Source organism: Phalacrocorax aristotelis, chromosome 7 (genome assembly GCF_949628215.1).
Source record: "Phalacrocorax aristotelis chromosome 7, bGulAri2.1, whole genome shotgun sequence".
Classification (NCBI taxonomy): domain Eukaryota; kingdom Metazoa; phylum Chordata; class Aves; order Suliformes; family Phalacrocoracidae; genus Phalacrocorax; species Phalacrocorax aristotelis.
The window spans coordinates 55,118,401-55,145,026 of record NC_134282.1 but is presented as its reverse complement, the minus strand read 5'-3'; the positions used below and the strand labels follow the sequence as shown (position 1 = coordinate 55,145,026).

The following is a 26,626-nucleotide window of genomic DNA, read 5'->3' as shown; positions in this document are numbered from 1 at the left end:
TAGACGAGCCAGAAGCCGCCTGACAAAACGCTTTTGGTGCTGGTGTGTCGGGGAGGTGCCTTGTGGGCGAAGCAGGGGGGAGAGGCAGGGTGGGCGCCTGCCTGGGGTCCCTGCCGCGGGCTCTGACACCCCTTATTTCAAAATCCGACAAGCCCTGAAGCTGTGCGAGATGCTGCTGTTGCAGAGGGCCCTGGGTAAGATGCGGGCGCTCTACCCCGGCGTGATGCCTGGTCCTGCCTGTGGGCGCAGGGCTCTGAGCGGGTGCTCTCGCCCCGGGAGCACACATGGGTGCTGCATGGTGCCCCGCTTCCCCCAGGGGACCCACAGCGCCCGGGAAGGGCAGCCCGGGGCTCGCCATCCCATCCCCTCCCGCAGGGACCGGTTTGGGGGAGCCACAGAGGTGTCTCCCCGTGTTTCTGGTCCCACGGGGACTCAGCCGAGCTCCGGCTGTTGGCGTCGGCGGAGCGTGGGGCGGTGGACGCGCGTGCCGCGGTGTTGGGGCCGTTTCTCCCCACGGCACTGGGCGCTCACGGGGGGAACCGGGGCTGAGAAAGGGCTTTCGCACCCCCTCGCGTCCCCACGGCCGGGACACTGGGGCTGGGGAGCGAGTGCTTGGCAGCGCCCTGGCACGGCTGGTGATGTTCCCGAGTCGGTGTTTAAGGGGGAGGATTTCCAGACTTGCCAATCTGACGAGCTCTTTTTAATGCTGTTTGCAAGGGAAAGGATGTAGGAGATGTGGGCACAGAGAGGCGTAACTACCCACACAGTTTCATAGACCAAAAATTTCTGGTGAATTTTCTATCAGAGATGTCTTGTTGCCAATAAAAGCCTTTTGGGGGTGGGAAGGAGAAGGAAAGGGGAAGAGAAGTGAAGGGCTGTGGAGCTGCTGCAGTTCCAGACGTGTCCCGCAGACAGAGGCGAGCTGCCAGCCCGGCTGCCCGGAGCTCTTGCCAGCCTGGCCACGGTGCGTTGGGGAAGGGGTGGGAGACGGACGATGGCTTGTTTTACCACGGAGAAGGAGAAAACTTGTCTGCAGGATCAGCAATAAAAAGTTATTGCACCTAAAGGATCCTGGGCAGAAGTAAAAGAGAGGCGTCTTCACAGGGTCGCAGGAACAACCAGTTCCCCCCCGAAGATGAAAGAGCTGTTTCTGAAGGAGGGCTCTGGCATGGCCCCAGGGCAGCGCGGGGTCCCTGGGCTCCCACTTCTCCTCCTCTGCAGGACCAGGACGGGCTCAGGAAGCTCAGAGGGTTTTTTTCAGGCTGTCACCCAGCAAGACAGGAGCCCTAGTGGGCATGGTGCTGGCTGGGGGAGCTGGGTGTCTGTCCGTCCGTGCTGCCTGCACCAGCATCACCCGGGAACAGCGACCGGCTGTGCCTCAGCTTCCCTATTTCCCGGTTTCACTGAAAGCATCCCTCCGGAGGTTCTTCTCCTTAACACCCCTGGGCCTGATTAGGGGTGGGAAGGGGATGAAGGTGAAGGCGCCCAGGGACGGGGAGGACAGGGGAGAGCTGGGGGTGGGGGTGCAGACGTAGCCCTGTTCTGGGGAGGTGAGCAGCACCCTGGCACTGAGCACAGGGGTGGTGCTGGCACTGGGCTGCCCTGGGTGGGCGCCAGCCTTGCCCGGGTGTGGCACTCCATGCCCATCCCTGCCCGCGGCGCCGTGTCGGGCAGGTCCCCACGCCAGCTCCTGCCTGCGGTGCGGTGCCGTCTGCGTTTTCAGGGTGCGCCAGGGTCTGCGGTCGCAGTCGGCTGCTGCCCGCCGTCCTGGGGCGCAGGGGGTTCGCGGCAGGGAGCAAGTGGCTGCTGCAGGTTGGGTTTGGGGTCTCTTTTTGCCAAGATACCTGTTAATTCAGATCCCTCGTTAAATCTACTGGAGGAGCGGATAATGTCGGGATGAGCTTCTTCTAGAGGGTTTCGTTTTAGCCTAGTTATTCCGGGCAGTATCCGGCATTGCAGCGTGGTACCTGTTTCCTAGGAGACTGCAGGAAAGCACAGGAGCAGCACAAACCCCAGCCGACGCGGGCTGCCACCGCACACAATTAGCACAAATACTGTAAATGTCAAGGGAGGCTAAATATAGTCCTGCGCTGAGTCCTATCACACCGTTGCCCATTAAAGCCTCCCGGCGCGAGCACGTGGGACCGGGGCCCTGCTCAGCGTCAAGCCCCAGGCAGCAGCGGGGCTGTGTTTTGGTGCCCGAGGGTGCTCGCTGCCCGTGCCGGCAGGGGTGCAGGCAGCCCGTGCCCGGTCCGGCTAAACGCCCTTGCTCATCCGCCCCCTTCCCCCGTGAGGGTTGTCCCCAGGGCGATTGCTGCAGGCTCAGGCCTGCAGCCTCCCGGACCTCGGTGGGTTTAGGTTTATCTGGAGCCCAGCGTTTGCCCAGCGGGATTTCCCCTTGGGGAGCATCTCTCAGCCCCGTCCTCACCCGCGGCACGGCTGCGCTGCCTCGCTGGCAAGGAGCGGCTTTTCCCCAAGCGCTGAGGGCAGCACGTCTCGGCCGTGATCCTGGTGTTTCAAAAATGTATTTTTTTTTCTAAATTAAGCAACCTGTGGTGGATCGTAAAGTACTTTTCTAATGGCCCTGTGCGAGCGAGCGGTAACCTCACCCTGTGCTTGCTCCCACAGCATTACTTTACTGTTAATTTCAACCATGAGAACCAGAAGACCCTGGAGCTGAGGACCGAGGATGCCAAGGACTGCGACGAGTGGGTGGCAGCCATAGCTCACGCCAGGTATCGCCCTCCGCTCAGCGCAGACCTGGGGACGGGGGGTGTCGGAGGCGAAGCCGTGCCCGAGGGTGGCTGCGGGCAGAGCTGCGGGCAGGGAGCCATTGAGCCGGGCAGGCAGAGCAGAGCGCTTTTGGCCTCCAGCCCATGTCGGGGACCCTCGTGCTGCTCAGGAGGCTGCATTCAGACGTGTCCCACCCAGCCCTGTGCCTGCCTGTGCCCGTCCGTGCAGAGTGGCCGACCTGGCGGGCTGGTGCTGCCGGTCCCAGCCTGGTGCCGCCGGTCCCAGCCTGGTGCCAGAGGGGCGCCCGATTTGCCATCCAGGTCAAAGACCATTGGGAAGGGTTTAATCTGGAATAGCAAAAATGGTCAGAAAGAGGTTTTTCCAGGCTTGCATTTCTGCGCCGTGGGAATGCTCCCGCAGCCCGCTTGTTGCTCAGGGGAGAGCGGTCAGGAGCCGGCACGGCACAGCCGCCTGTCCGGCAAAGGAGGGGGACGGGCTGGGAGCGAGACGGGGGGGCAGATGACTTGTAAGCAGGAGATCAGAGAAATACCATCTGCTGCAGCGCCTTAGTGAGAGCAGATGTTTGTAAGATCTTGTGCCGCAAGTGCCCTCCTCGTTAAACTTTTGGGATGTGGTGTGTGAGAGAGGTTTGGCCACGAGTTTTGGGGGTTTTCTTTTTGTCTCCTATAATTTCCTTAAAATTTGCATTATCTTTTCTGTTTGCACCCTCGTGGGGAACTTGAGTCCTCTCCAAGTTGGTCGGTTCTGGGTAGCAGCATCCCACACTGCGGGAGCCGTCTCCCAGTTCATTCCCCCTGCGGGTACCCTGAGCCGTAGGGCCAAGAGCAGCGCCTAGACAACCCCCCCAGCAAACCGCAGCCTGCAGACACCTAATTCTGTGTGCGTGTCCTGGGGGGGCCGTGGCGGTGGGTCTGCGGGAGGAGGGGTGCTCACAGCCGTGTCTGCCCACAGCTACAGGAACCTGGCGACGGAGCACGAGGCGCTGATGCAGAAGTACCTCCATCTCCTGCAGATTGTGGAAACGGAGAAGACTGTTGCCAAGCAACTCCGCCAGCAGATCGAGGACGGGGAGATCGAGATCGAGCGCCTGAAGGCCGAGGTGAAGAGCCCAGCGTCGCCCCGCGGATGCGCTGCTGCTCCCCAGAGTGACCCGCAGGCTGCGGGCGGGCGGGCGGCGTCACTGCACTGGCAGGGACTGGGGGTCGTCGCAGCCGGCGTGTTTGTGCTTGTTTTAACGTCAGGCTGGCCCCTTCTCTTGCAAAGAGGGGCAAGGGCATCGCCTTCATCGGAGGCTTTTCTTGCAGGAGCCGTGCAGCGAGCGGCCGCGGCTGTGCCGCCCTGGCAGGGCGCGCGTGCGGGGCTCGGTGCGGTCCCCGGCCCCGGGATGCTGCCGCAGCAGGGAAGCGTTCGCTCCAGCCACGGGCGCTGGGGAACGGGCTGGCGAGGTGGTGCCTTGGGTTCAGGAGTAGGTACTGGGGGAGCGATGGAGACTCCCTATCTTACCATTCCGCCTTCCTTATTTTAATCCTAGATACCTTGATTAGACCCCCTCTGCATGCTGTGTGCCTGCTGGTAGCGTCTGCCAGGCGGTGCGCAGCTAGACGAGTAGCCGAAAAAGGGAAGAGGGGTCTGTGGCCTCGGGAGGGGACCGGTGCCAGCGCCAAGCTGCATACCTGAGTACGTCAGGGAACTAACGTGCATGGTGCTCTAAACAAAATGGACACTTCGCTAGGAAGGGAGCATCTCTTCAGTGAGAGCAGCCCATAAAACCTGTTGCCCCAAGCTTGCCCCAGAGGCTCTCACAGCAGTTTGCTGTTCAGTAGTTTGGGGCATTGCATCGTGGGAAGGGTGACACGACGTGGGTTACAGCAGACGAAGCATCAAAATGCAAAATGACTCAGCAGACGGTGCCAAGGGAAGCTCGTGTTTCTAAGGGACCTGGGGAAGGGGATGCTCGGAGGCGTGGGGATGCCCCGTGCTGCCCGGCTGCCCACGGTGCAGGGCTGCAGCTGGCCCCGGGGACCCTCACGCCGTTGGGTTTCGGCTGCTGCGGGGTGCTGGCGTCGGTGGTGCGGCGTGGCTGGCGCTGCCAGCCCCCTCCTCCTGTCTGGAGGGAGTGTCGGGCAGTGGCTTCGTGGCGGAGGCAGCTGGGAGCTGGTCCTGCTGCCTGCTGGGCTGAGACATCCACCCTGAGTCAGTCAAAATCTCAAAACTGCCATGACGGAGGCAGCTGGAGAGGCAGCGGGGGCAGGAGTGGGTTGGCACATCCTTATGGTGGCCTTTTCCTTAAATTTTGAATTTTTGAGTTAAAAAAGTGCAGGATAATAGCAATCCCTGACCATGAGTCGGGGTATGCTGAAGGCTGCTTTTAGTCTTGGGGGCCGGGGGAGCTGCAAGCCTTTCCCAGGAGCCGTTTTGGCACCGCTGAATTTGTGCTCTCCAACAGAACAGGCTCAGCCCCAAAACCACTCCGGCTGCAGCCCGCGGCAGCCGCTCAGTGCGGGGTTTCTCCTGGGGCCCCGGCCTGGCGCTGGCTGGGAGGTCCCTCGGTCCGGTCCAGCCTCCGAGTCGGAGCGAGCTCCGCTCCCCTGGCAGCGTGGCCGGCGTAAGAGGCCGGGGAGGCAAGCAGCAGCCGCAGGGTGATGAGCATCCCGATGAGCTTTCGGTTGAGGGAGGTGGGAGATGCGTTGTGAACCCTGAAATTAGCTGAGGGGTTGGGATCAGCAACGCTGGGCAGAGCTGCAGCCCGTCCCCTGTGCCCAGGTACATTTGATTTTACCTTGCATTGGTTTGGGGTTTTTTTAACTCTTCCATGTGCTTTGAAGCAGAGATCAGATAATCAGCTTCTACTTTAATGTGCAAATTTTGCTCACTCAATTTAAAAAAAGAAAAAAATGTAAATAAAACCATGGCACTGGCAAACCTGCTCCATGGGTCCCGGCTGAGACGCACCCAGAGTCGGTGTGGGAATGGCTTCGGCGCTCTCAAACACTTCAAAGCGCAGGGGATGTTTGGTGACTTGAGGCTCCATAGGAAAGTGGAGGGAGAGGAAAAGAAAATCTCTAAAATCTCTTCTAAAATCTAATCCCATGTAATAAAATGGGGTGAAACTGGTAGAGCTGTGTAGGAGCTGAATCAGTGCCTGTGAGCCCGTGGCCGCAGCGGGGGCCGGGGCAGCCCCGGTGCCTCCAGCCGAGCCCCTCCGAGCCGCGGCCGGGTGGCACCAGCGGCAAAGCGGGGCCGGCTGGGTCGGGCCCGTCCCCAGCCCCGCGCCAGGGGCCAGCCCCGCGCGCCCCTCCTGGCGCCTGGCAGCGAGAAGCTTTGGGGACGTGCCTCCACATCGAGCGCTGGGAGGGTCGGGGCTCTCTGGGAGAGCTCGATGCCGAGAGGCGGCTGTTGAGCTTTGTCAGGCACGGTGACCCCAGTGACCCACCGCATTTTTTAGCTTCTCGTGGCAGGAAAACACTCTGTTACAGTTCGGATTTTGTGGAAGTCATCTCCTCTTCCTGGGCTGTGACCGTGCAAGAGAAGCAGCTTCTGCCCCGTCCTCCTCCCCGGCAGCCGTCTCCTCTCGTCTCCTCTTTGCTTTCCTTCCTAACAGCCCAGGCACCGAACAGCCAACACGCGCTCGGCGGGTGTTGCGGTGGCAGCTGCTGTCAGTTCCCAGCGTCACTGGGAAGCGCAGTCTCCGACCGAAAAAGATCTCAGCTCCTTTCTCTCCAAAACTGTTTGGAAAGTACTCTTCGAAAGTTGTTTTCTTATTTTTATTACTTTTTATAAAATCAAAATCCAAATCACATTTTCCCCAATTTTCATTTTCTGTTTTCCTACCCTCTCCTGTAGCTTTGTAAACGCTTGCGGCCGTGGGGGCAGGGGCACGGCGATGAGCAGAAGAGTGAGAAAAAGTGCAGGCGAGAAACAGTAAAAATTCAAATGCTTGAAGCTAATGAGATTCGGTCCAGTTTGTGTTGGAAGGCTGTGACTGGCTGAGAGCTTGTCCCCGTCTGCAAGTTTTAGGGTGCAAATGACTTGAGATTTTTCTGCCATTTTCTCTCCAGCTCATTTTTTAACGATTCGCCTGGGAAGGCTTTCTGAGGAAAGAAGGATGTGGTTTGCATCGGGTTCCCGGCAGGGTTTGCAGGTCCCTGCCTCTGCGGCATGTTCGGAGGGCGCTGGGGATGCCGGGGAGTTGTCAGCACCCTGACAGCTCTGCAGGGTTTCTGTATCTGCTCCGTCTACTGATCTCCCCCTAAGACAGAATCAGCACAATGTGTCCCTGTACCCGCAGTGAAGCTGGAGGCGTGTGCCGTTCCCCGGGGCTGCGCGGCAGCGGGGTTTGCCCTTGGCTCCCGGGAGGTGCCGGGGCGGCGCAGCCGCTCACGCCCCCCCTGTGCCCGCAGATCGCCTCCCTGCTCAAGGACCACGAGCGCATCCAGGCCGGCCAGACCAGCGCGCCCAGCGACGACGACAGCGACATCAAGAAAATCAAGAAGGTGGGTGAGCGGTGCGGGGGCCGGAGCCGGCGCTCGGCGGGGGCCCGGCACTCATGGCGGCATGGCGGGCGTGCTCGGCGTGGGGCTGGCGGAGCTATCTGAGGAGCTGCCTCTGCTAATGGGGTTTCCCCGGGAGGAAAATGTGTTTTGCACAACTGGAAACCCTTGTGCTGGTTGTGCTTGCTCCGCGGGGCGCTCCCTGCGTTCCCTGGGTGAACGAGGCATCCCTGCCCGTGCCGGCTCGCGCACAAACAGCACCCCTTACACCTCGCTCCTCCCGTGGCTGCGGTTACGTCTTTTATTTTTGCAAAGAACAAGCCACCGCCCCAGCAGAGTCCCTGCAGGGAGCAACAGACCCCATGAGGAAATCTGCTCCGACTAAGGCACTCCCGGGGAGAGCAAGCTGCGCTCACCAGCAGATGCTGCTTGCCACGCACCCGCTCCCACTGGCTCCCCGAGCCCGGCAAGCGCGGAGGTGCCTCGGCCTCCCTGCGGTGCCGTGGAGGGGGACCGGCACTCTTGCTGCTCAGGGAGCGGGTCCTGCCCTCGCCCAACCCCCAGGAAGGCCTCCGCCGGCCTTGGGCACCCGCTGCCCCATGCAGGGGACGTGGGGTTGAACCCTGTGGGCTTGGGGCGGCGGGCAGCGGCCGCCCGTACGGATGGAGCGCTGGCACGGACCGGGATGTGCCGCGATGCTCATTTACATGAGGGTTGGAAGCTTTTCTAGGTGTCTTAATAAGCGCTGCGTGTTTGGGTGCACAGGCGGGTGCTGGCTTTGGTGCCCCAGTTCACCGGGCGGTTGCGGGGTGCTGGGTAGGGCCAAGCACCCAGCGGGCTGGGAGTCTCCAAACCCACACAGTCCTTCTGGCAGGGAAGTGCCCGGTGTCGTGGCTGTGCCAGGGGAGGTCAGGAGTTAACACGGAAGCTTTGCTTCTCGTAGGGGTCTTCCATGCATCTCTCTGAAAGGGAAAAGAGGGCATTGTCTGCAATAACAAAGTGCATTTAAATGAGTTATTGCTCATTTCCCAGCCGGAAGGATTCAGAGCAGCACCAGTAACAGGCACCATCGTGCACGCCTCAGCTCAGAGCCGGGGACGCCTCAGTGCAGAGCCACGGCCCCTGCACCGTGCCGAGCGCGGGGTGCCGGCCCGGCTCGTCAGCCCGGACCCTAACGTGCCCGCTGCTCCCTCGGCAGGTGCAGAGCTTTCTGCGGGGCTGGCTGTGCCGGAGGAAGTGGAAGACAATCATCCAGGACTACATCAGGTCCCCCCACGCCGACAGCATGCGCAAGAGGAACCAGGTGGTCTTCAGCATGCTGGAGGCGGAGGCCGAGTACGTCCAGCAGCTCCACATCCTCGTCAACAACTTCCTGCGGCCGCTGCGGATGGCGGCCAGCTCCAAGAAGCCTCCCATCACGCACGACGACGTCAGCAGCATATTCCTCAACAGGTGAGCGCCGACTCCAAGAGCTCTGCGGCACGCCGCTGGGGCCAGCAGCCTCCAGGCAGGCGTCGGTGTCCGCAGCCCACTGCCCTCCCCCGGGAGTGGGTGTTGGGGTGCTCGGTGCCAGCAGGCGCCGCGGGAGCCTGCAGCCTGGCTCCCAAAGGCATCGATGGAAGCTCACTGCCCCCGTGGGACACGGGTACCAGCAGCCTGCTGAGTGCCTGGCACTGGCACGAGGAGGTGCCGTGGGGGGTGATGCTCCAGGGCCTCTGTAGCGGGTCGGGGCTGCCAGGAGCCCATCTGCACGAGGTCCTGGCTCTGGCAGTGGGGAGGATGGTGTCCTTTGGCATCAATACCAGCCCATAGGTAATGACGAGCGGAGCGGGGAGGATGCAGCTCTCAGGGGAGGTGGTATGGAGGGGCAGGCGCAGCCTCTGAAGGAGGTCCCTCGCCGTGGGGGTCTCTTGGAGAATGATCAGCGGAGGACCCGGGCCTTGCTTGGAGCTCCAGCCAGGAGCACCCTGTCCTGCAAGGCTGGGGAGGGCAGGGGCGCCCTGGGTGGGCAGCTGTCAGGGCAGGGAGGCAGGCGGGTGTCTCGAAGGGCTGCCGAGCATCGCCCGCCCGCAGGAGCGGGGCTGCCCCGGCTTGGCACAGCTCTGCCCGGCATCGCGCCCGCCTCAGCAAAGGCTTTGGCCCATTCCTGCTCTGCCTGGCCCCGTGGGCAGCAGGAGTGCGCAGGCAGGGCTGGGGAACGGGGGCACGTCCTCTCCCTCGTCCACCATTCCCTGTGCGCCTCTGGGGATCCTCTCTGCACCCCACCTTGTGCAGCCGCCTCCCCAGCCAGTCTGAGGGCTCCCCTGCTCCCGCTCTGGGCTGGTGATTTCATCTAATTACTTATATTTGCCACTTGTTCATCTGCCGTTTCACCCCTTGGTTTATCTTCCAGTGAAACAATCATGTTTTTGCACCAAATCTTTTACCAAGGCCTGAAGGCAAGGATATCCAGCTGGCCGACGCTCGTGCTGGGTGAGTGCGTGTTGCCTCCTCGCCGCGTTTCCTTCCTGCTCGCTGGTGGAGCCGAGCCCGCGCTCCTCCTCCCAGTGCCGCCGGACAGGCGTTCTGCTAACCGGCGGCGGCAGTGCAGCGCGACGCACGGCACGTCACTTGGTCATGTCGGCCGCGGAGGCGAGGACCTGAGCAAAAAGATGGGGAAACCCAATTCCTGCGTTCCTGGTTCTGCCGGACGGTGGAGGGGTGGGCTGGACCATGCACAGGAGAGCTGATGCTGAACAGCATTGCTGCGTCCGATGGGACCCTCAGCAGGCTCTACAGGGTGTCCTTAAAAGCCTTAAAACCTGGGGTTTGCACAAGCAGCACGAGGCCCGGCGGGGTGCCCTGGGCGGGACCCAGGGGCGAGGAGGGTCGTGAGCTGGGGGGGCTGTGCCAGGGCCCCAGAGCATGGGCTGGACCAGCACACCCACCGCCTCTCTGCTCGCAGCCGACTTGTTCGACATCCTGCTGCCCATGCTGAACATCTACCAGGAGTTCGTGAGGAACCACCAGTACAGCCTGCAGATCCTGGCGCACTGCAAGCAGAACCGGGACTTCGACAAGCTGCTGAAGCACTACGAGGCCAAGCCCGACTGCGAGGAGAGGACTCTGGAGACCTTCCTGACCTACCCCATGTTCCAGGTGACCGCTGGCACTGGGATCGGCCCCGGGGATGCCACCGCAGCGCTGGTGGTGCGGGATGGGATGGGCATCCTCATGGGCGGGGAGGCAAAGCTTGGGCAAAGGTGGCCTGGGGCTGCACCCTGCGTGGTCCCACACTGCTCCTGGGACCGGCTCGGGCCGTTGCTGGGCTCATCGGTGCTGCAGGAGGACTCTCTGGGTGAAGCTGCCAAGTCCCCAGTTACCCCGTGCTGCTGGGACGTGGATGGGGCACAGCAGAGTCGTGGGCAAAACCCCACGCCGTTCCCCCTCTTCATTAAGTTTTAGCATGAAGAGCTTTGAAGCTTTGATAACCTCCCAGATCAGGGGGTCTGAGGCACAGTGTCCCCAGCCGTGGCAGCTGCAGGAGCCGCGCCGGGTGGGCACCCACAGCCCTCTGTGCCCCCTCCAGCCTGCCCACCCCTTGCGCTGCCACGGCTGATTCCCCGCTCCGGTCTGTTGTGCCGCAGATCCCCAGGTACATCCTGACGCTGCACGAGCTGCTGGCTCACACCCCCCACGAGCACGTGGAGAGGAACAGCCTCGATTACGCCAAGTCCAAGCTGGAAGAGCTGTCCAGGTCAGACCCACCGCTGCCCGTCCCTGCCTGCCCCTGCCCGTCCCGGAGGCCGGGGCTGCGGGACCGGGGGCAGCTCTCAACCCGGGCGGTTCGGGCTGGCGGAGGGGCTCTGGGCCGGGCTGCCGGTGTGGTGCGCTCCCATTCTGCTGGGTGGGGAGAGGGGCTGGGGCAGGCAGACCCTGACCCACAGGGTTTGGAGAGGATGGGACTGGGCTGGCCTGGGTGTTTGTACAGCACCCGCAGGGTGAAGCCGGTGGAGGTGGTGATGGAGGGGTTGTGCTGTCCCGCTGGCGTGGGACGCAGGAGAAGCTCAGTCCTCGGTTCACTCGAGCCTGTTGGCTGTTCCTGACAAGGCTGAAGCCCCTCGTGAGCCGTTGGCACAGGGAGGTCTGCCCGCTCGTGCAGGGGGTGCTGTGGGTGGCGGCGTGGGGAGCTGCCCACGCACCCTGCCTGCTGCCCAGGCGCAGGCAGCAAGCAACGCCCTGCGCCGAAGGTGCCCCACGCTGTTTTAGCCAGGAGCTGCCCTCCCGTTGCCCTCGTCCTCTGCGTTTCGAAGGCTGAGACGTTCCAGTGCCGTCTCCTGCCCTCCTGTACAGATCCGTCCCTGGGGCCGGCGGGACGGGAGCCCGGCTGCTTCTGGCCGGGGGCCATGTTTTCCAGGGCTCCTTAATGATGAAACACGAGTTTTGGAGGGCTGCGACGGCTCTGAAGGTCTGGCTCTGTCCTCCGGTGCGGCTGAGCTGCTCCGTGCTGGTGGGGCTGCCCCACGGGAAGGGGCTGAGCGTCTCCGAGGGCTCTGCAACGAGCACCCGGGAGTCAGCCGCGATTCCCCGTTTCCGATCCTCTCCCTCCGCAGGCCATGGACCAAAGCGTCCGTGTGTCCCGTGCCAGTGTATCGCGACAGCACCAAACCCACCAGCGCTCTTCGGTCCCGAGGCGATCCATAAAGAGTTTTCATCCCTTTTCCCACTCCTCAAGTTGCAGGGATGTCGGAGGGGCTGGTGATGGGGCCAATCTGTCCATCACTAAATCCAAATTTTGTGATTTCTGAGAAAGAAGCACTTACGTTTTGATATTTACACATCTGGAGGTACAGTCCAGGCTGACGTTTAGGTTACCTCCTGAGCTCCCGGGGCTGTATAGATAGGGATGACTGCTGTAATTCCCTCGGTGTTCCTTCTGTTTGGGACTTACCTAGTGCAGCCCTTCCAGTCTGTTAAAAGGGATCTGCTGGGAAAAGTGCAAATCTCATCCAAGCTCCAAGATTTTCTTCTCCCTCCTTCAGGATAATGCATGACGAAGTGAGCGAGACTGAAAATATTCGAAAAAATCTGGCGATAGAGAGGATGATTATTGAAGGGTGTGAAATTCTGCTGGACACCAGCCAGACTTTTGTCAGACAAGGTACGGTGTTTGTGCTGACACCCCTCCCCTCCCCGGTTAACGCGAAGCCCTGCAGCCCCCGTCCCCCCTCACCGCGTCCCTCCGCAGCGCCGTCTGGTGAGCTGCGACATTTAAAAACATAACCCACTTCTGAATTTTCCCTGCCCAAAGCGCCTCATTTCCAGACAGTCTCGGCACTGCATTGTATCGCATCACGGAGCAGGATGTGCGTTTTAGGCGTTATTGATTTCCTACCACCAGAGATGCAGCGGGACGCATCCTGGCCTCCCGGGCGCGTTCGGTCCCGGAGGAGCACCCACGTGATGTGGGTGCACGGTGGGCTGGGGGCTGTGGCCGGTGCCCGGCACAGCCGGGGGCTCACGGGGCCGGTCCCAGCCCCAGCCCAGGACTCGCGCTGCTGCCCCGCTCCAGGCACGCAGCGATGGCCCTCTCCCGGGACCGTGCCCTCGAAGCCCCCCTGACGCCGATGCCAGGGACGGGTCTCTCCCCTCCACAGGGTCCCTCATCCAAGTGCCGATGTCGGAGAAAGGGAAGATCACGCGGGGGCGGCTGGGCTCCCTCTCGCTGAGGAAGGAGGGCGAGCGGCAGTGCTTCCTCTTCTCCAAGCACTTGATCATCTGCACCAGGGGCTCCGGAGGCAAGCTGCATCTGACCAAGGTGCGGGGGGGATCGGCAGCCCCCAGCGATGGCTCTGGCTGCTGCCGGGCTTGGAGCTGGTGCTGCTCCCCGGGGTGCTGGGGAGGGGGCTCACGCACGGCAGAGACTGGCACTGCTGCGGCCCGAGCTGGCCGGGCTCTCCTGGTGACACTGGGGGGCCAGGGACCACCCGCCCTCCCCGGGGGGTGCCGGGTTGGGAGCCGGCGGGCAGGCGAATTTATTTCGTGTGGTCCAGACGTCTTGTCGGTGATGTGCGGAGCTCTGAGTCATGGGCAAAGATGAGAAACTGCAAGTTCTCGATAAAAGAAGTTATCCTGATTTGCAGCAGAAACCTTGACAATCTATTCAGTGAGAAAGTTAAATTATAGCCTAGGTTGGTACATAATGCTCACGGTCGCCTCCAGTCCGCTCCCAAGACTCACACTTTTGTTGGTGGAAGCTTTGCAGTTAATTGAGCAAGAATCTTACAGAAATTGCTCATTACTGGCATTGAATTATCAGTTTGAAAAATTACAGTCCATGGCAAAGAGTTGATTATTACAACAACAGACTTTTGGAAAATTTAATTTAAAGCTCGTATTAAATAATTTATAAACAAATTAGCTGATCGGTTAGACAAGGAAAACCGCGATATCCCAGCAGTCAGCAACTGCTTTTTCCCAGTGAAGGCAGACGCCGCGCTGGCCGCGGGCTGCACGCAGCCATGCCGAAACCGTCCCCGGGGCGGTGGGCTGTGATGTGGGGTGGGGGGCCGGGGCAGCCCTCAGCCACCCAAGGCGGGGGGGATCCTGCCGCTGAGCCCCAACTCCCCCCCTGCAGAACGGCGTGATCTCCCTCATCGACTGCACGCTGGTGGAGGAGCAGGAGAGCACCGACGAGGACGGTAGGTGCCCTGCCCGGGGCCCTGCTTGGCCCCCACCCGTGGGTGCAGCGTGGGGAGGTTGGCTTGAGCATCTGGTTGCTGAGCAGACAGGGGCACCTCAAAAAGCAAAGTCGCAGCTACTCCAGGCCCCTCTTTGCCGAGGTTGCCGGCGCCACCAGCACCGCAGACCGTCTCCCACCGTGCACCGCAGGCAGTCTCAGGTTCTGCGGCACGGTCACCTCATGGCGGGGAGGGCAAAGCTGCACCCCGGGGGCCGGGGAGGTGCCGGGGGTGCGGGTCCTGCTGGAGGCCGCACTTAATGCCAGAGCCGTGGCACGAGGGAGGTTGCTGCCAGCCCCGGCAGTGTTGTCCCCGGCTGGAGGCAGCTGCTGTGTTCCGTGGCTGGGACCGATGGCAGCGCGGTCAGCTCGTGTCCTCATGAGCATTGCTGCCATCGTCCGTGTGGATAAACCAGCTGCAGCGGAGTTGGAGCAAATTTAGATGCTGAATAGGTTCGGGGAAGTCATGATCTACTGGCTGGATTTAATTAAGTAAATTATTTATTGTGAAGCAAACAGATGCACATTTATGCAAATCAGTCCGTCCTGAGGTGGGTGGCGAGCGTCTTGGCTTGGTTCTAGCGGCAGAAGAAGGCAAAGATGCTGGATGTCCTCAGCCGTGCCCGCTTAACTGCGGGCTTGTGAAAAAGCACGGGCTCCTTTCTCTTGTTCTCATTATGAGTTTTCCAACGTGCTGCGGAGCTGGGTTCTCCCCCGGCGTGTGCCGCCGGGGCCGCAGCAGCCAGGACGTCCGGCGCTCGCAGTGTGCCGACCTCACGTTGCAAACACGGAGCCTTTGCCCAGCGAACCTGTCACGTCCTCACCGCAGACAACCCGCAAAATGCAACAAACGCCTTAAAACCTGAATGCAGCCTATGGGGCGGGGCAGGGGAGAGGGGCGAGGAAGCCTTTTCACTATCACTGTGTGTGGTTTTTCTATTCCAAAGCAAAAGCGTCGGGGCAAGACATCGACCATCTTGACTTCAAAATCGTGGTGGAGCCAAAGGATGCGTCGTCTTTTACGGTTATCCTCGTGGCCTCGTCCCGGCAGGAGAAGGCTGCGTGGACCAGTGACATCAGCCAGGTAGGAAGGAGCCGGCAGGGAGGAGGTGTCAGGGCAGAGTCCCAGGGACAAGTGGCCCCCGCGGGATTCCTGCTCGGCTGCCCCACGCAGGCTGCGGCAGTGGCTTTGGGCAACCAGAATTAACGCTTGGCGTTGGCTGCGCGGCCGCAGTTCTGCTGCCTGCCCTCGGGCTGTGGCCGTAGTGCCCGGCTGGGTGTGCACCCTGGGCTGAGGTCTTGCTGCTTCGGGCTGGTGCGAGCAGCATGGGGGGCCCACCGAGCCTTGGGCGCCCAGGGAGAGCGGCTCCTTGCAGGGGGTGCGTCCAGCAGCGCAGGCTGGGAGGGGGGTTCAGTTACAGCAGTACAGGATGAGAGCGAGTTTGTGGCGACGCGCCTTTGTGTCTGCCAGCACACCTTTAGCCTGGGCCAGGTCATAGCGGGAGAGCTGGGGAGCTGCTCTGGGTGATGCCTCCCGCAGCACAGGGATGCAGGAGTGTGATCACAGAGCTCCGATTTTCAGGCAGAAGCTCTTTCCCTTCCCAGCTGCGCGCTCCCAGCCGTGCTCTCCTGTCATGCACGGTAGATGGCAGCTAGCAAGGATGTGTCTTGTCTGGATAAGACCAAGCTTGGGCTCTCGTAGAGCATGTCCAAGCCTGCCAGGCAGTGGGGCAACCCTCGCCGCCTTCTCCCACCTCCCACCCGTGTCTCTTCCAGTGCGTGGACAACATCCGCTGCAACGGCCTCATGATGAACGCCTTCGAGGAGAACTCCAAGGTCACTGTCCCCCAGATGATCAAGTGAGTGCCGCCGCAGCCGGGTGCTGTGGAGAGCACCGGGCTCTGCCCGGCCCCACGGCGCAGCTCCCACGGCAGCCAAATGCTGCTGAAAGCCCCAGGAGCCCAGCGGCTTTCCCATGTGCTCGGGCACTTGGGTGTGCTGTTCCCAGCACGGTGATTAGGAGCACTAATTAGCTGGGAGAGGAGATCTGTGTGGGACTGTGCTCTGGGAGATGGGAAGGTTGAAGGGGAGAGCTCAGAGGAAAAATAATAGTAGTAAAGGGGTGGGAGGGTGAGACCCCTGGAGGAGAGGGGCGCAGGGCTGCAGGCTCTGTGGTGCTGAGCACAGCTGGTGGGACGGGGCAGCGGGGGGGTGTCCCCACCGCATCGCCTGCCCGCACCGCTGCAGGCCTGCTGTCGTGCTCCGGGAAGGGCCTTGGTTCGTGGGCGTCCCTCGGGGACAGTCGTTCCACAGTTTTTGCCCGCACTGTGCGGTGTTTCCCCCCCGTTCCGGGGCGCGGATTTCCTAGCCTTCCCCTGGGAGTGTTCCTGCCTGCGTTTTACGTAGGGACACCCCGTGCGAACGAAGCTCCGTCGCTGCCGAGGACCTGTACCGCTTTCCGTGGTCCCCGCACATCTCGGGGGGAAGCTGCTTGCGCAGAGCAGCTCCTGGTTTTGTTCCAGGCTGGAACCACAGATATCTTGTTTCTCTGCAGGTCTGATGCCAGCTTGTATTGTGATGATGTTGACATTAGGTTCAGTAAAACGATGAATTCCTGCAAGGTCCTGCAGATCCGCTATGCAAGCGTGGAACGGCTCCTGGAGAGGCTGACAGACCTGCGGTTCCTGAGCATTGATTTTCTGAACACGTTCCTGCATTCGTACCGTGTCTTCACCACCGCCCTGGTCGTCCTTGACAAGCTCATCACGATCTACAAGAAGCCGATCAGTGCCATCCCCGCACGGTGAGGCTGCGCGCGGCGTCGCTGCGGTGCCTGTGCCGGGGACCCGGCCTGCCCCTAAAGGACTGGCAGAGTTTATGGGGGGCTGCAGCATTGCTCCCCCGTCCCCTCTTCTGCCCGAGTCAGTTCTCTGCTCCCCAGACCTGCCTGGCCCTGGTGCCGCTCCAGGGCTGTTTCACCGGGTCCCCACGAGCTGTGACACCCGCAAACTGGGGAAGCAGATAAACCCGAGCTCTGCGGGTGCCCCTGCTCCTGGGGGGGCTGAGCGTTGGGAGCGGGGCGTCAGGGGCTCGCGCTGGCTCTGCCGTGCCCAGGGGGATGCTCCGGAGACCCAGCGCTGCTGGAGCTGCCGGCGGGGATCTCCACAACCTCTCAGACAGAGGGTGTGGGTTCAGCCTTACCCTGTCTCTCTGCCAAGGTCGCTGGAGCTCCTGTTTGCAAACAGCCAGAACAACAAGCTGCTGTACGGCGAGCCCCCCAAGTCACCCAGAGCCAACCGCAAGTTCTCCTCGCCTCCCCCCCTCTCCATCACCAAGTCCTCGTCCCCCAGCCGGCGGAGGAAGCTCTCCCTCAACATCCCCATCATCACAGGAGGGAAGGCGCTGGACCTGGCTGCTCTGAGCTGCTCCTCCAACGGCTATGCAAGCATGTACTCCTCCATGGCTCCCTTCAGTAAGACCACCCTGGACATAAACAAACTGTACGTGTCCAGTAACTATCCCAACAAAATCTCTGACGAAGGAGAAGCAGCCTCAGAAAAGCAAGAGGAGTCTCTGCCGAGCAAGCAGAGTAAGTCGCTGTGGGTTTGCAGGCAGGTGGGCGTCCAGCCGAGGTAGCCAGCAGGGAGGGGGCAGTTTTGGTGGGTGCTCTGCGGGGGGTACATGGGCACGTGCTGGGGGTCGGGCACACCGTGCCTGGGGTCTTTGCAGCAGCCTAGCCCAGCCCTACATGTCCCGGGGAGAGCAGTGGCAGTCGTGGTGGCGGCGGTGCTCCTGGTGATGCGGTGAGGGTGTTGGGGGAAGAGAGCTGTCCCAAGGTGTGTAAAACACCGCAAAGGCCACCGGTCCTCACCCCACTGAGCATCCCTCTGCCCCCCTGTGCCGACGTGCCCCCAGCACGCTTTGAGCACGGCACAGCAGTGGCGGGCAAGGATCCCCCTGCCGTAGCCCTGCAGGAGCCGTTCGGCCATGAAGACCCCAGGGACCCTCTGACCTGAGCACTCGCCGTGGCGTTAGTGGCTGCAGGCTGAGCTGCGCTGCCCGCCCGCACCGCGGTCACGCTCCGCACCCCAAGCCGGGACCCACCGGCGGCACGGCGGCTGCTCTGGAGCCGGACCCCTGTGCAAGCAGGGCTGTGTGCACGACTCTGGCACTGCTAGCACTTTCCCTGACTTTAACGAAAGCAGGAACAGGCTGCAGCATCCCTGTTTGCACCTTGCCATTATCCTGAGCCTCGCTGTGGGTTGTGTGAGCACCTTCTGTGCCCTGGTGCCCAAGCCGGGGCTCCACGAGGGGCGAAGCTGGGCTGTGGGGTAGCCGAGGGCGAGGGGACAGGTTGCCCCAGCTCCTCCTGCAGCCCTTCGCTGGGTGATTTCCCGGGATGCCGGGCAGGAGGCATGACTGTGGCCTGGGAAGGAGGTACCGCATCCCACCCCATAGCTCCGCGTGGGGTGCATGGGCTGGGGTTCGCCTGCGGCGCGGCTGACCATTGCCAGCCCCAGGCAGAGCCTCCAAGCTGGCAACACATGCACCATGCACAGCACAGAGAACTCCTGCGTCCTGTGGCTCGTGTGCTCCCTGAAAGCTGAGTAAGAAAAAAACCCACGCCCAAAAAACCCCAAAGTAATTCCAGGACTCCGTGTCTCGTGTACTTGGTCACTGTGTGCCCAGCTGGAATGATCCAGATTTGAGGAAAATCTGGAAGAGCTAAAATGTGGCTGCACCGAGCACGTGCCCAGCAGTGACGGTAACTGGGTTCCCTGTTCCTCCCAGGCTCAGAGGTGTCTGTCAGGGAAGAGTCGGACACAGATCCCAACCAGAGCGATGAAGCAGAAGCTGAAACTTCCCCAACAAAATCTCCGACGACTCCTAAATCTGTCAAGTGCAAAAATTCATCAGGTAACAAGTGAGCCAAGAGCTGTCCCGCTCGGGGGTCACTCGGGGCTGCGCGCCGCCCTTGAGCCTGGCCCTGCAGAGCTGCTAGAGGTGCAGGCGTAAAACTGAAGCAGATGTGAGAAGGAGCAGGACTTTACCCTTTATTTTTCTACAAGAGGACAGGGAAAAGCTGAACTCTCTGGCCTGTATCACTGACCTGGTCTGCGCATGTTACCGGGTCTTCTCACCCCTTTCAGATCTCCCCTCCTGGGGCCGATCTGGCATGTTGGGAGCGAGTCACACTGCTCAAGGCGTGAGGCTGGCCCAGCATCAAGCACTGATTTATCTGCTCGAGTCTCCCCTATAGCTATCTTAGTCACACTGCTCAAGGCGTGAGGCTGGCCCAGCATCAAGCACTGATTTATCTGCTCGAGTCTCCCCTATAGCTATCTTAACACTGTCTGTAGCACCCTGTTGGCTTAATTCCTGCTAAAGCTGTGTGGGATAAGTTCCTACAGTGTGGTGGCATGCAAAGCTGCCCACCTCCTTTGCCCGAGCCCCGGCGGTGTGGAAGCCAGCTCTCCATGGGGAGCAGCCCCGCGCTGGCCGTCCGCACCCCCCACCTCCATGAGCCTCGTTCCCAGGGGGCTGGCGAGGGGGGCCAGGGCTGCGGGAGGGTCCCTGGCTGGGGCTGCGGCAGAGGCCAGAGTGGCGTTGGCTTTCTTCTCCCCGCCCCCAGATTTCTCGTTGTTTTCTTACAACAACGGCATAGTCATGACGTCCTGCCGGGAGCTCGACAGCACCCGCAGCGCCCTGTCTGCCGCCTCTGCGTTCGCCATCGCCACGGCAGGAGCCAACGAGGGGACCCCCACCAAGGAGAAGTACCGCAGGATGTCCCTCGCCAGCGCAGGTACCCTGCCCCGGGCTTCCGGGAGCGTGGGGATGCATTTTCAGGGTGCCTGTTTCTTCTGTACTTGGCTGGGTTGCCCTCGGCTGGGAGGCAGCCCCTGTGGGGGGAGCCCAGAGCACCCGCAGCCCAGCTCCTACCCGCTCCGGGCTGTGGTCCGTGGGTGCGGGGGCTGCCCGAGGAACGTGCGCGTTGCAGGCAGCTGAACGCTTTGTGCCTGTGGCTGAGCACCCCGCTGCCCCGAGCCTCCCCGGTGCTAGCGTTGAAGAGGCAGCTTAGGGATGCTTGGGAATATGGGGCTGCTCCTTGCAGCAGTCCCAAAAATACCCGTTGGCGATTCCCGACGGAGCTGTAGCTGTGCTAAGGGGTCGCTGGCAGTTTCAGGCTTTCCGACGGACCAGCGGAACGGAGACAAGGAGTTCGTGATCCGGAGAGCGGCCACCAACCGGGTCCTCAATGTGCTGCGGCACTGGGTCTCCAAACACTCACAGGTGGGTGGTGGTGGGGGGCCACTTGAGGGGCGGGTGCTGCGGGGGCCCTCCCTCCCCGCCGGCATGAATTCGGCTGCATGCCAGGAGGCTCAGCCAGGCTCCAGCTGGAAAGACAATTTGGCACTTCTTTTTTAATTAAGCAAATGAGTGGACATGGGGAGGAGATGAAAACTGCAAAGCAGGGGAGCTGGGAGCCCCTGGCGCGGAGCGGGGGGCCAGGCATGGATTGCAGTGTTTGCATATTCGGAGTGCAAAGGAGGGGAGCCGGGATCCACAGTCACCCCCAGCTGGGCTTAGTGGAAGTGGAGCAGCTGGGTTTGATTCCTGTTCAGGGGTTTCAGGCTGGGGTCAGTGTTAGGACACCGGGTGGCTTTCCTTGCTGCCCCTGTTCCTCTCGGTCACTGGTTGCTGGGGGTGCTGGGAGCGGTGCCATACTGGTTGGCACTGGGAAGCCCCCACGCCCCTCCCAGGCTGGGTGATGCCGCTGCGATGGTACGAGAGGGGCCTGGTGCCGTCCTGGCTGGCTCCCGTTTGCTGGGTGCTGCGGGCTGGGGTTTCCCAGGGGAGAGGCAGCCCCTGCCCGCGGCCGAGCAGCCGCCCACGCTGGCACCCCATGGCCGTCGGTCCTGGCCGGGCTTAAACGGGCCAGGAGCGGAGCCGCTGGGAACTGATGCCACTCACATTATATCACGTTAACACGGTGACTGTGCCGGCTTTGGCAGGACTTTGAAACCAATGAGGAGCTGAAGTTCAGAGTGATCGGCTTTCTGGAGGAGGTTATCCACGATCCCGAACTCCTGACCCAGGAGAGGAAGGCAGCCGCCAACATCATAAGGTGAAGGGCCGTGGGTGGGAGGTTGCTTTTCCTGGGCGATGTGCCAGGGTCTCCAAGGCCGCTTCCCGCTGCCCCCCCAGGATGAACGTGGGTGCGAGGTCTCCGGGAGGGGCTGTGCCCGGGGCTTGGGAGGTGCTGAGGAGGAGGATGGGCGGCGCTGGGTGCATTGGCCTCCCCAGCACATCGGGACCTGATCAGGGGCCACAGGCGAGGTGTGACCCCCACCTTTGTCCCTGCATGTGGGGCCAGCGGTGGCCTTGGTTAAGGGTTTTTTTCTCTTTGAAATGGGAAATGAGACTTACCAAGCGTTCTTACGTGCGCCGAGTGTTTAATCTGTGAAAAACCACAGTCGTGCTGCAGCCCCATCCGAGTTGTGCAGGTGTGATGCTTTCCGAGCTGAAGTAACGCTGTCTTTTCACGCTGTAGGACCTTGACGCAGGAGGATCCAGGAGACAATCAGATAACCCTGGAGGAGGTCGTACAGATGGTGAATACCCTTTCCCTTTGTCACTCTGCCTGGTAGCTCGGCGTGGTGGTAGGGGAACAGCTAAAGGTCCCCGCGCTCTGGCGCAGCTGGCTCGGTGGAGAGCGGTTCTCCAAGCCCGCTGCCCGGTCCTACGGCTTCAAAGCAGGGGAAGGTTTTCTGGGGATGGGGCCAGCTGTGAGCACAGCTGGATCTGTTACAGGCAGAGGCGACGCTAATCCAGCCCACCGGGTGTTTAGTCCTCCTGCACTGCCAGCAGGATGGCTGGAGTGGGCAGGGAGACGCGCCTGCTGCTGCCAGCGCCTGCCCGGGGGATGCAGGAGAACCCCCTGGGTTGCCTCCATGTCCTCTGTGTCCCCCAACCTGCGCCAGAGCTGCTGTGCCCTGGTGCCAAGGGACGGGCGTTGGTGCAGCTGGCGTCAGCGCCGCTCCACCGGGAGCGGAGCCCTGGGAACGTGCAATGGATTTAAAACCATCAGGGTGGCTGCAGTGCATTTGCCACCTTCCTGCATTAAACAACAAAAAAAAAACCCCAAAGTCTGCTCCCGGAAAAACCCAAGAGCCACTTTAAATTGGCCTGATGCACCTGAAACAACAGTGGCTCTGTCCCCTGGGTCTGCGGGCCGGGTTCTGGAGTGGCTGAGCTCTCTTGGGTTTTTTTTTTAAGCTTTTGTCTGCAGCCACGGGTGCTGGAAACTTCCTTTGAAGGAGAGAAGGCAAAGGAAACCAGAGGGTTTCGGTCTGCCTCTCAGTCTGAGCAGCAGCGACCTGTGGTCAGAGGCACAGTGGGGACGCGAGGGAGCCCTGGTGATTGGGGCGCACACTGGGGTGATGGGGGCTGTGGCTTCCCCGGCCCCCTCCTCGCGAGCTGGGGGTGTGCGTTGTGACCTGAGCTGAACCCTTGCCCGGGGTGCCCTCCAGGGTGCTCGGAGCCCTCCTGCATCGCGGCACCGGTGCTGCTGAGTGCCACCAGAGCCACTCGCCCACCCAGTGTTTGCTGTCAGCAGCACCCTGTGCTCTGGCAGGGTGTGCCCCGCAGCCTACACCCACCCTCAGAGTGCACCCACCCTCCCGCAGCCTCTTCACGGGCCCTTGAGCTGCAGCAGAGAAGCCCGGTTGGTGTTTGCTCCCCAGGAGCCGCTTTCGCAACCCCCTTCCCCCTGGCCAGGAGAGGATTTTGCAACAGGCTGTTAATTCCTGCTGGCCGGGACGGCTCCTGGGGCCGGCTCACCCATGGGGGCCTGGAGCCACTCTGCTTTTCCAAAACCCCTGCCTTGCAGAGGGTGCTGGAGGGAGGCGATGCCTCTTCTCAGGGTGAAGCAGCACCCCAGAGCAGGGGGCTCGGCTGACCCACGGCATCGTCTGTCTGTCCTGCGCCCCCGGCCACCCCGCAGTGTGGATCCCCCCTTGCACCCTGCGGCCAGGGGACGCTGCAATGTGGCAGCTGGTGTTCCAGAGCGACATCCCTGAGCGAGGCTGGGACAGGGCCGTGCCATTTGCTCTTTGCTTCCAGGCGGTGCTGGGGAGGGCAGCGAGGAGGGGCCAGGCTGTCTGTGGGAGAAACTGGCTGGGCCGGAGGCAGCGCAGAGCACCCACCCTGCGCCTGCCACCGTGCTTTGCACCTCGGCCCTCGCAGCTCTGTCCCCAGAGATGCCCGCGGTTCCCGATCGTGCTGCTCCGTCCCGGCCCCTCTTTCCTCTGCACCCCTCTGTGCTCAGGCTGCTCTATCCCCTCTCCTGGGACCTGGGCAGGAGGGACGCTGCTGCTGGTTTCCAGGAGGAGGGATGCTGTGGCAGGGTTTTAGACAGTTCCCTGCTGGGAGAACCCTGAGTTCGGGCTGTGTTCGTGCTGAAGCGCAGGGAAGCCCATGCACGCTCCGTGCAGGTCTGGGGCCGGCGGCTCTCGCTGTCAGCCGGGGCGGCTCCAAGCACGGGGTGCCCCAAGTCCCCCAGCCCTGCAAATGCCGCTTGGCCAGAGCCAGGCAGCAGGGACGGGGGCCATCCTTGTTCTCCTGCTTTTCTGAATATCCCTCGGAAGAGCCATGCCAAGCGGCGGCAGGGTCAGGAGCTGCCGATGCCGTGGGTGCCGGCGGAGCAGTGCCGGCGAGGCCGGCTGAGCTGCCAGGCAGGGGTGGCTGGGCGCAGGGCGACGGCTCGGCCACGCCGCTCCAGCTGGGATCCCCTGGAACGTTATTAATTAAACAGATGTAGAGCAAAAAAGGCGGCGGTTGCAGAAGCCAGTGTGTGCGGATCCGTTCCATAGCTGCACCTAATTAATTAAATAGACAAGATTAGTTAATTTTGTGTCTGTACATGTGCTCAGATGATAACATAATTAAAACCGTTGGGTTCACAGGGCGGTGTGAGGCCGGTGCTTCTCAGCACTGGCGGGATGCGGGATGCGGTGCTCTGAACTATCGGAGCAGGGCAGCACCACGCACGCTGGCTCCGATGGGGAAGAGCCTTTGTCTTGAGACCCCCCAGCCCTGCTCTGGAGCAGGGGCACAGCCCCACTCCCCTCTGCCGCCTGAGCTCTCTCGGGCTGCTTGCGGGAGGGAGCAGAGCTGTTGCACTCAGTGGATTTCTCGGTGTTGGAGACAGCTTTGGCTTTGATTTTTTTACATTTCCTGCATGTAAAATCTTACTACGCTCTTAACCCACGAGTCCTTGTTGTTGCCTTTGTCGCTCAGGCTGAGGGAGTCAAAGCAGAACCTTTTGAAAACCACTCGGCCCTGGAAATCGCGGAACAGCTGACGCTGCTGGATCACCTGGTCTTCAAGAAGATCCCATATGAGTGAGTGATGCCCACGAGTCAGGAAAGGCTGTTCTGGTCACCCAGGGCCCTGCAGCCGCCGGCTCCCCCACAGCCAGCCTGGTCCGGGCTAAACCCAGCGGGTGCAAACCCTTCCCAGCTGCTGCCTGCTCTGCAGGTAGCCCAGGCTGGGCTTGAGCCCAAATTTGAGCCCTGACCCTGTGTGTTGTTTGCTGGCGTCCTGGGGTGAGCAGCTCGGGGAGAGCCTCCCACGTCCATGAAGTGCGTCCGCGTGTTCCCTTTCCGGCAGCGTGGGGGCGAAGGCACTGGCACCTCTGTCCCCCGTGTGGGTGCAGCGGAGCTTGTAGGGCTTGGATGTCCCAGAAAAATGGGAAATAAATGTTGATCTGAATGTTGTCATTTGCAGAGAGTTCTTTGGGCAGGGTTGGATGAAGCTGGAGAAGAATGAAAGGACTCCTTACATCATGAAGAACACAAAACACTTTAATGATGTAAGTGCGTCACGGCCGGGGATGGGGAGATGGGCAGAGGCGAGGCGGCGCAGCCAACCTGCCCCCGGCCTCAGCCAGGGACTGGGATGTACGAGCTTTACCTGCCCCCACCCGTGCTCTGAGGACGTTACGTGCCGTGGGGACCTGTCGCAGGCAGAGCATCTCCTGGTGCAGTCGCTCCTGCTGGGGCTGCTGCAGTGAAGGGAAATGTCTTTAAAAGCCACCGCGAGGCCGGAGGGCGCGTAGCTGTTGTAAAGTCCTGCTGACGCGGGTCTGGGACCGGTGTCTCCCCAAAGGTCAGTAACTTGATCGCGTCGGAGATCCTCCGGAACGAGGAGATCAACGCGCGGGTGAGCGCCATCGAGAAGTGGGTGGCGGTGGCGGACATCTGCAGGTGCCTGCACAACTACAACGCGGTGCTGGAGATCACCTCCTCCCTCAACCGCAGTGCCATCTTCCGCCTGAAGAAAACCTGGCTCAAGGTCTCCAAGCAGGTAGGGGCGCGGGGCTGAGCCTCTCCTGGGGAGGCAGGGGAGGGTTTGATGGGCTGAGCGTGGTGGTGGTGGGATGACGTAGGACACGTGCGTTATAAAAACAGTTAGGAAACAGAGTAAGGTTTTTTAGGTCTTTCCCAGGAGGGAGGTGGTGTGCAAGCAGCTCAGACCCTGCGCTGCTGCTGGGTTTATTCATCCCGCCGGTCACGTGCAGCTCAAGAAACCTTTCCTGAGAGTCATTGTAGCTGTATGCACACACAGAGGGGCACTTCTTTAAACTGGTTTTCTGGGCTTCTCAGACCAATTATGCATCAGCAAAATGAATTATTGCGTTGAGTTACTTGGCACAGAAATAGCTTGGAACTGCACGGTGCAGAGCCTGACGGAGTTCAGGGGCTGCCAAGCCAGAACCGCCGTGTGGGCTCCTCTGAATCTGAAACGCCATCTTATTTACTGCAAAGTGATAAACCTGTAAATTAAAACAGGCACTGGTGAAGGCAAAGGTGGGAGGCAGGGGAAGGAAACAAGTGCATAGCCTGTCTTTATTATGTGTTGGAGGAACTTTGCTTTTGAGTGTTTGCCTGACTCCTCTGGGTGTCACCAGGAGCCACGTGTGACAGCCAGGGCAGAATTTGTACCTGCAGAGGTGTCGAGCAGCCGGACGAGAGTGATGTGTCTCGGTGGCTGCTGCGGGCAGGGCAGGACGGGAGAGACCCAGCGGCTCCGCAGGCTTCACCCCTCCCTGGCCACGGGGACGGGGGTTTCTTCCAGGGCCTTCTCCAGGCGACACTTTGGGTTTCTTGCAGACGAAGGCTCTGATCGACAAGCTACAAAAGCTGGTGTCATCGGAGGGCAGGTTCAAGAACCTGAGGGAGGCACTGAAAAAGTGAGTGAATGACAATTCTCTTCCCGCGGCCGCTGCCGTGAGGGGGCTGCTGACGGCCGGCACGGGGCCCCCGCAGTGGCTGGGGACCTGGATCCCACCCTGGCTCCCGCGCTGCGGGCTGGGGCTTTGCTCGCAAGGTCATTTCAGAGCTTGCGCTAATGTGTGTCTTGTTTAGCCGGCACAGGGCAGCGGCTTGCAAAGTGATCCCGAGTAATGAGCTGTTCCTCTGAGCAGTGGTGTGGAAAGACATGAATTAAAGGGATTGCAAAGGGCAAATCATTGCCAGACACCAGGAAACCTTTTTTCCCTTCCCCTTACAAACAGTTTAAACCCCAAAGTGCACCAGATTTAGCTATGGTTTCCCACCAGCACGTCACTCCAGCTAGCGTGGACCTTATTGGCAGCAGAGCA

At 61.4% G+C, this 26,626-nt stretch overlaps 1 protein-coding gene across 4 annotated transcripts in view; it reads left to right on the top strand.

Moving 5' to 3' along the window:
• Positions 1–26,626, top strand: part of RASGRF1 (Ras protein specific guanine nucleotide releasing factor 1) — a 42,452-nt gene that overhangs the window by 10,999 nt on the left and 4,827 nt on the right. Inside the window, exons 2-24 of one of the 4 annotated variants that reach the window (XM_075100877.1) lie at positions 2,629–2,735; positions 3,706–3,853; positions 7,155–7,247; positions 8,443–8,696; positions 9,637–9,716; positions 10,189–10,382; positions 10,871–10,980; positions 12,266–12,384; positions 12,881–13,041; positions 13,861–13,924; positions 14,910–15,046; positions 15,739–15,821; positions 16,556–16,765; positions 17,181–17,551; positions 18,754–18,879; positions 19,595–19,765; positions 20,141–20,253; positions 20,976–21,088; positions 21,515–21,575; positions 24,262–24,365; positions 24,751–24,835; positions 25,132–25,329; positions 26,136–26,215. In XM_075100877.1, the coding sequence (XP_074956978.1) occupies positions 2,629–2,735; positions 3,706–3,853; positions 7,155–7,247; positions 8,443–8,696; positions 9,637–9,716; positions 10,189–10,382; positions 10,871–10,980; positions 12,266–12,384; positions 12,881–13,041; positions 13,861–13,924; positions 14,910–15,046; positions 15,739–15,821; positions 16,556–16,765; positions 17,181–17,551; positions 18,754–18,879; positions 19,595–19,765; positions 20,141–20,253; positions 20,976–21,088; positions 21,515–21,575; positions 24,262–24,365; positions 24,751–24,835; positions 25,132–25,329; positions 26,136–26,215 (3,182 nt within the window). Of the gene's footprint in view, positions 1–2,628; positions 2,736–3,705; positions 3,854–7,154; positions 7,248–8,442; positions 8,697–9,636; positions 9,717–10,188; positions 10,383–10,870; positions 10,981–12,265; positions 12,385–12,880; positions 13,042–13,860; positions 13,925–14,909; positions 15,047–15,738; positions 15,822–16,516; positions 16,766–17,180; positions 17,552–18,753; positions 18,880–19,594; positions 19,766–20,140; positions 20,254–20,975; positions 21,089–21,514; positions 21,576–24,261; positions 24,366–24,750; positions 24,836–25,131; positions 25,330–26,135; positions 26,216–26,626 lie in introns of all 4 variants that reach the window. The other 3 variants (XM_075100876.1, XM_075100875.1, XM_075100874.1) reach the window with 3 other exon arrangements.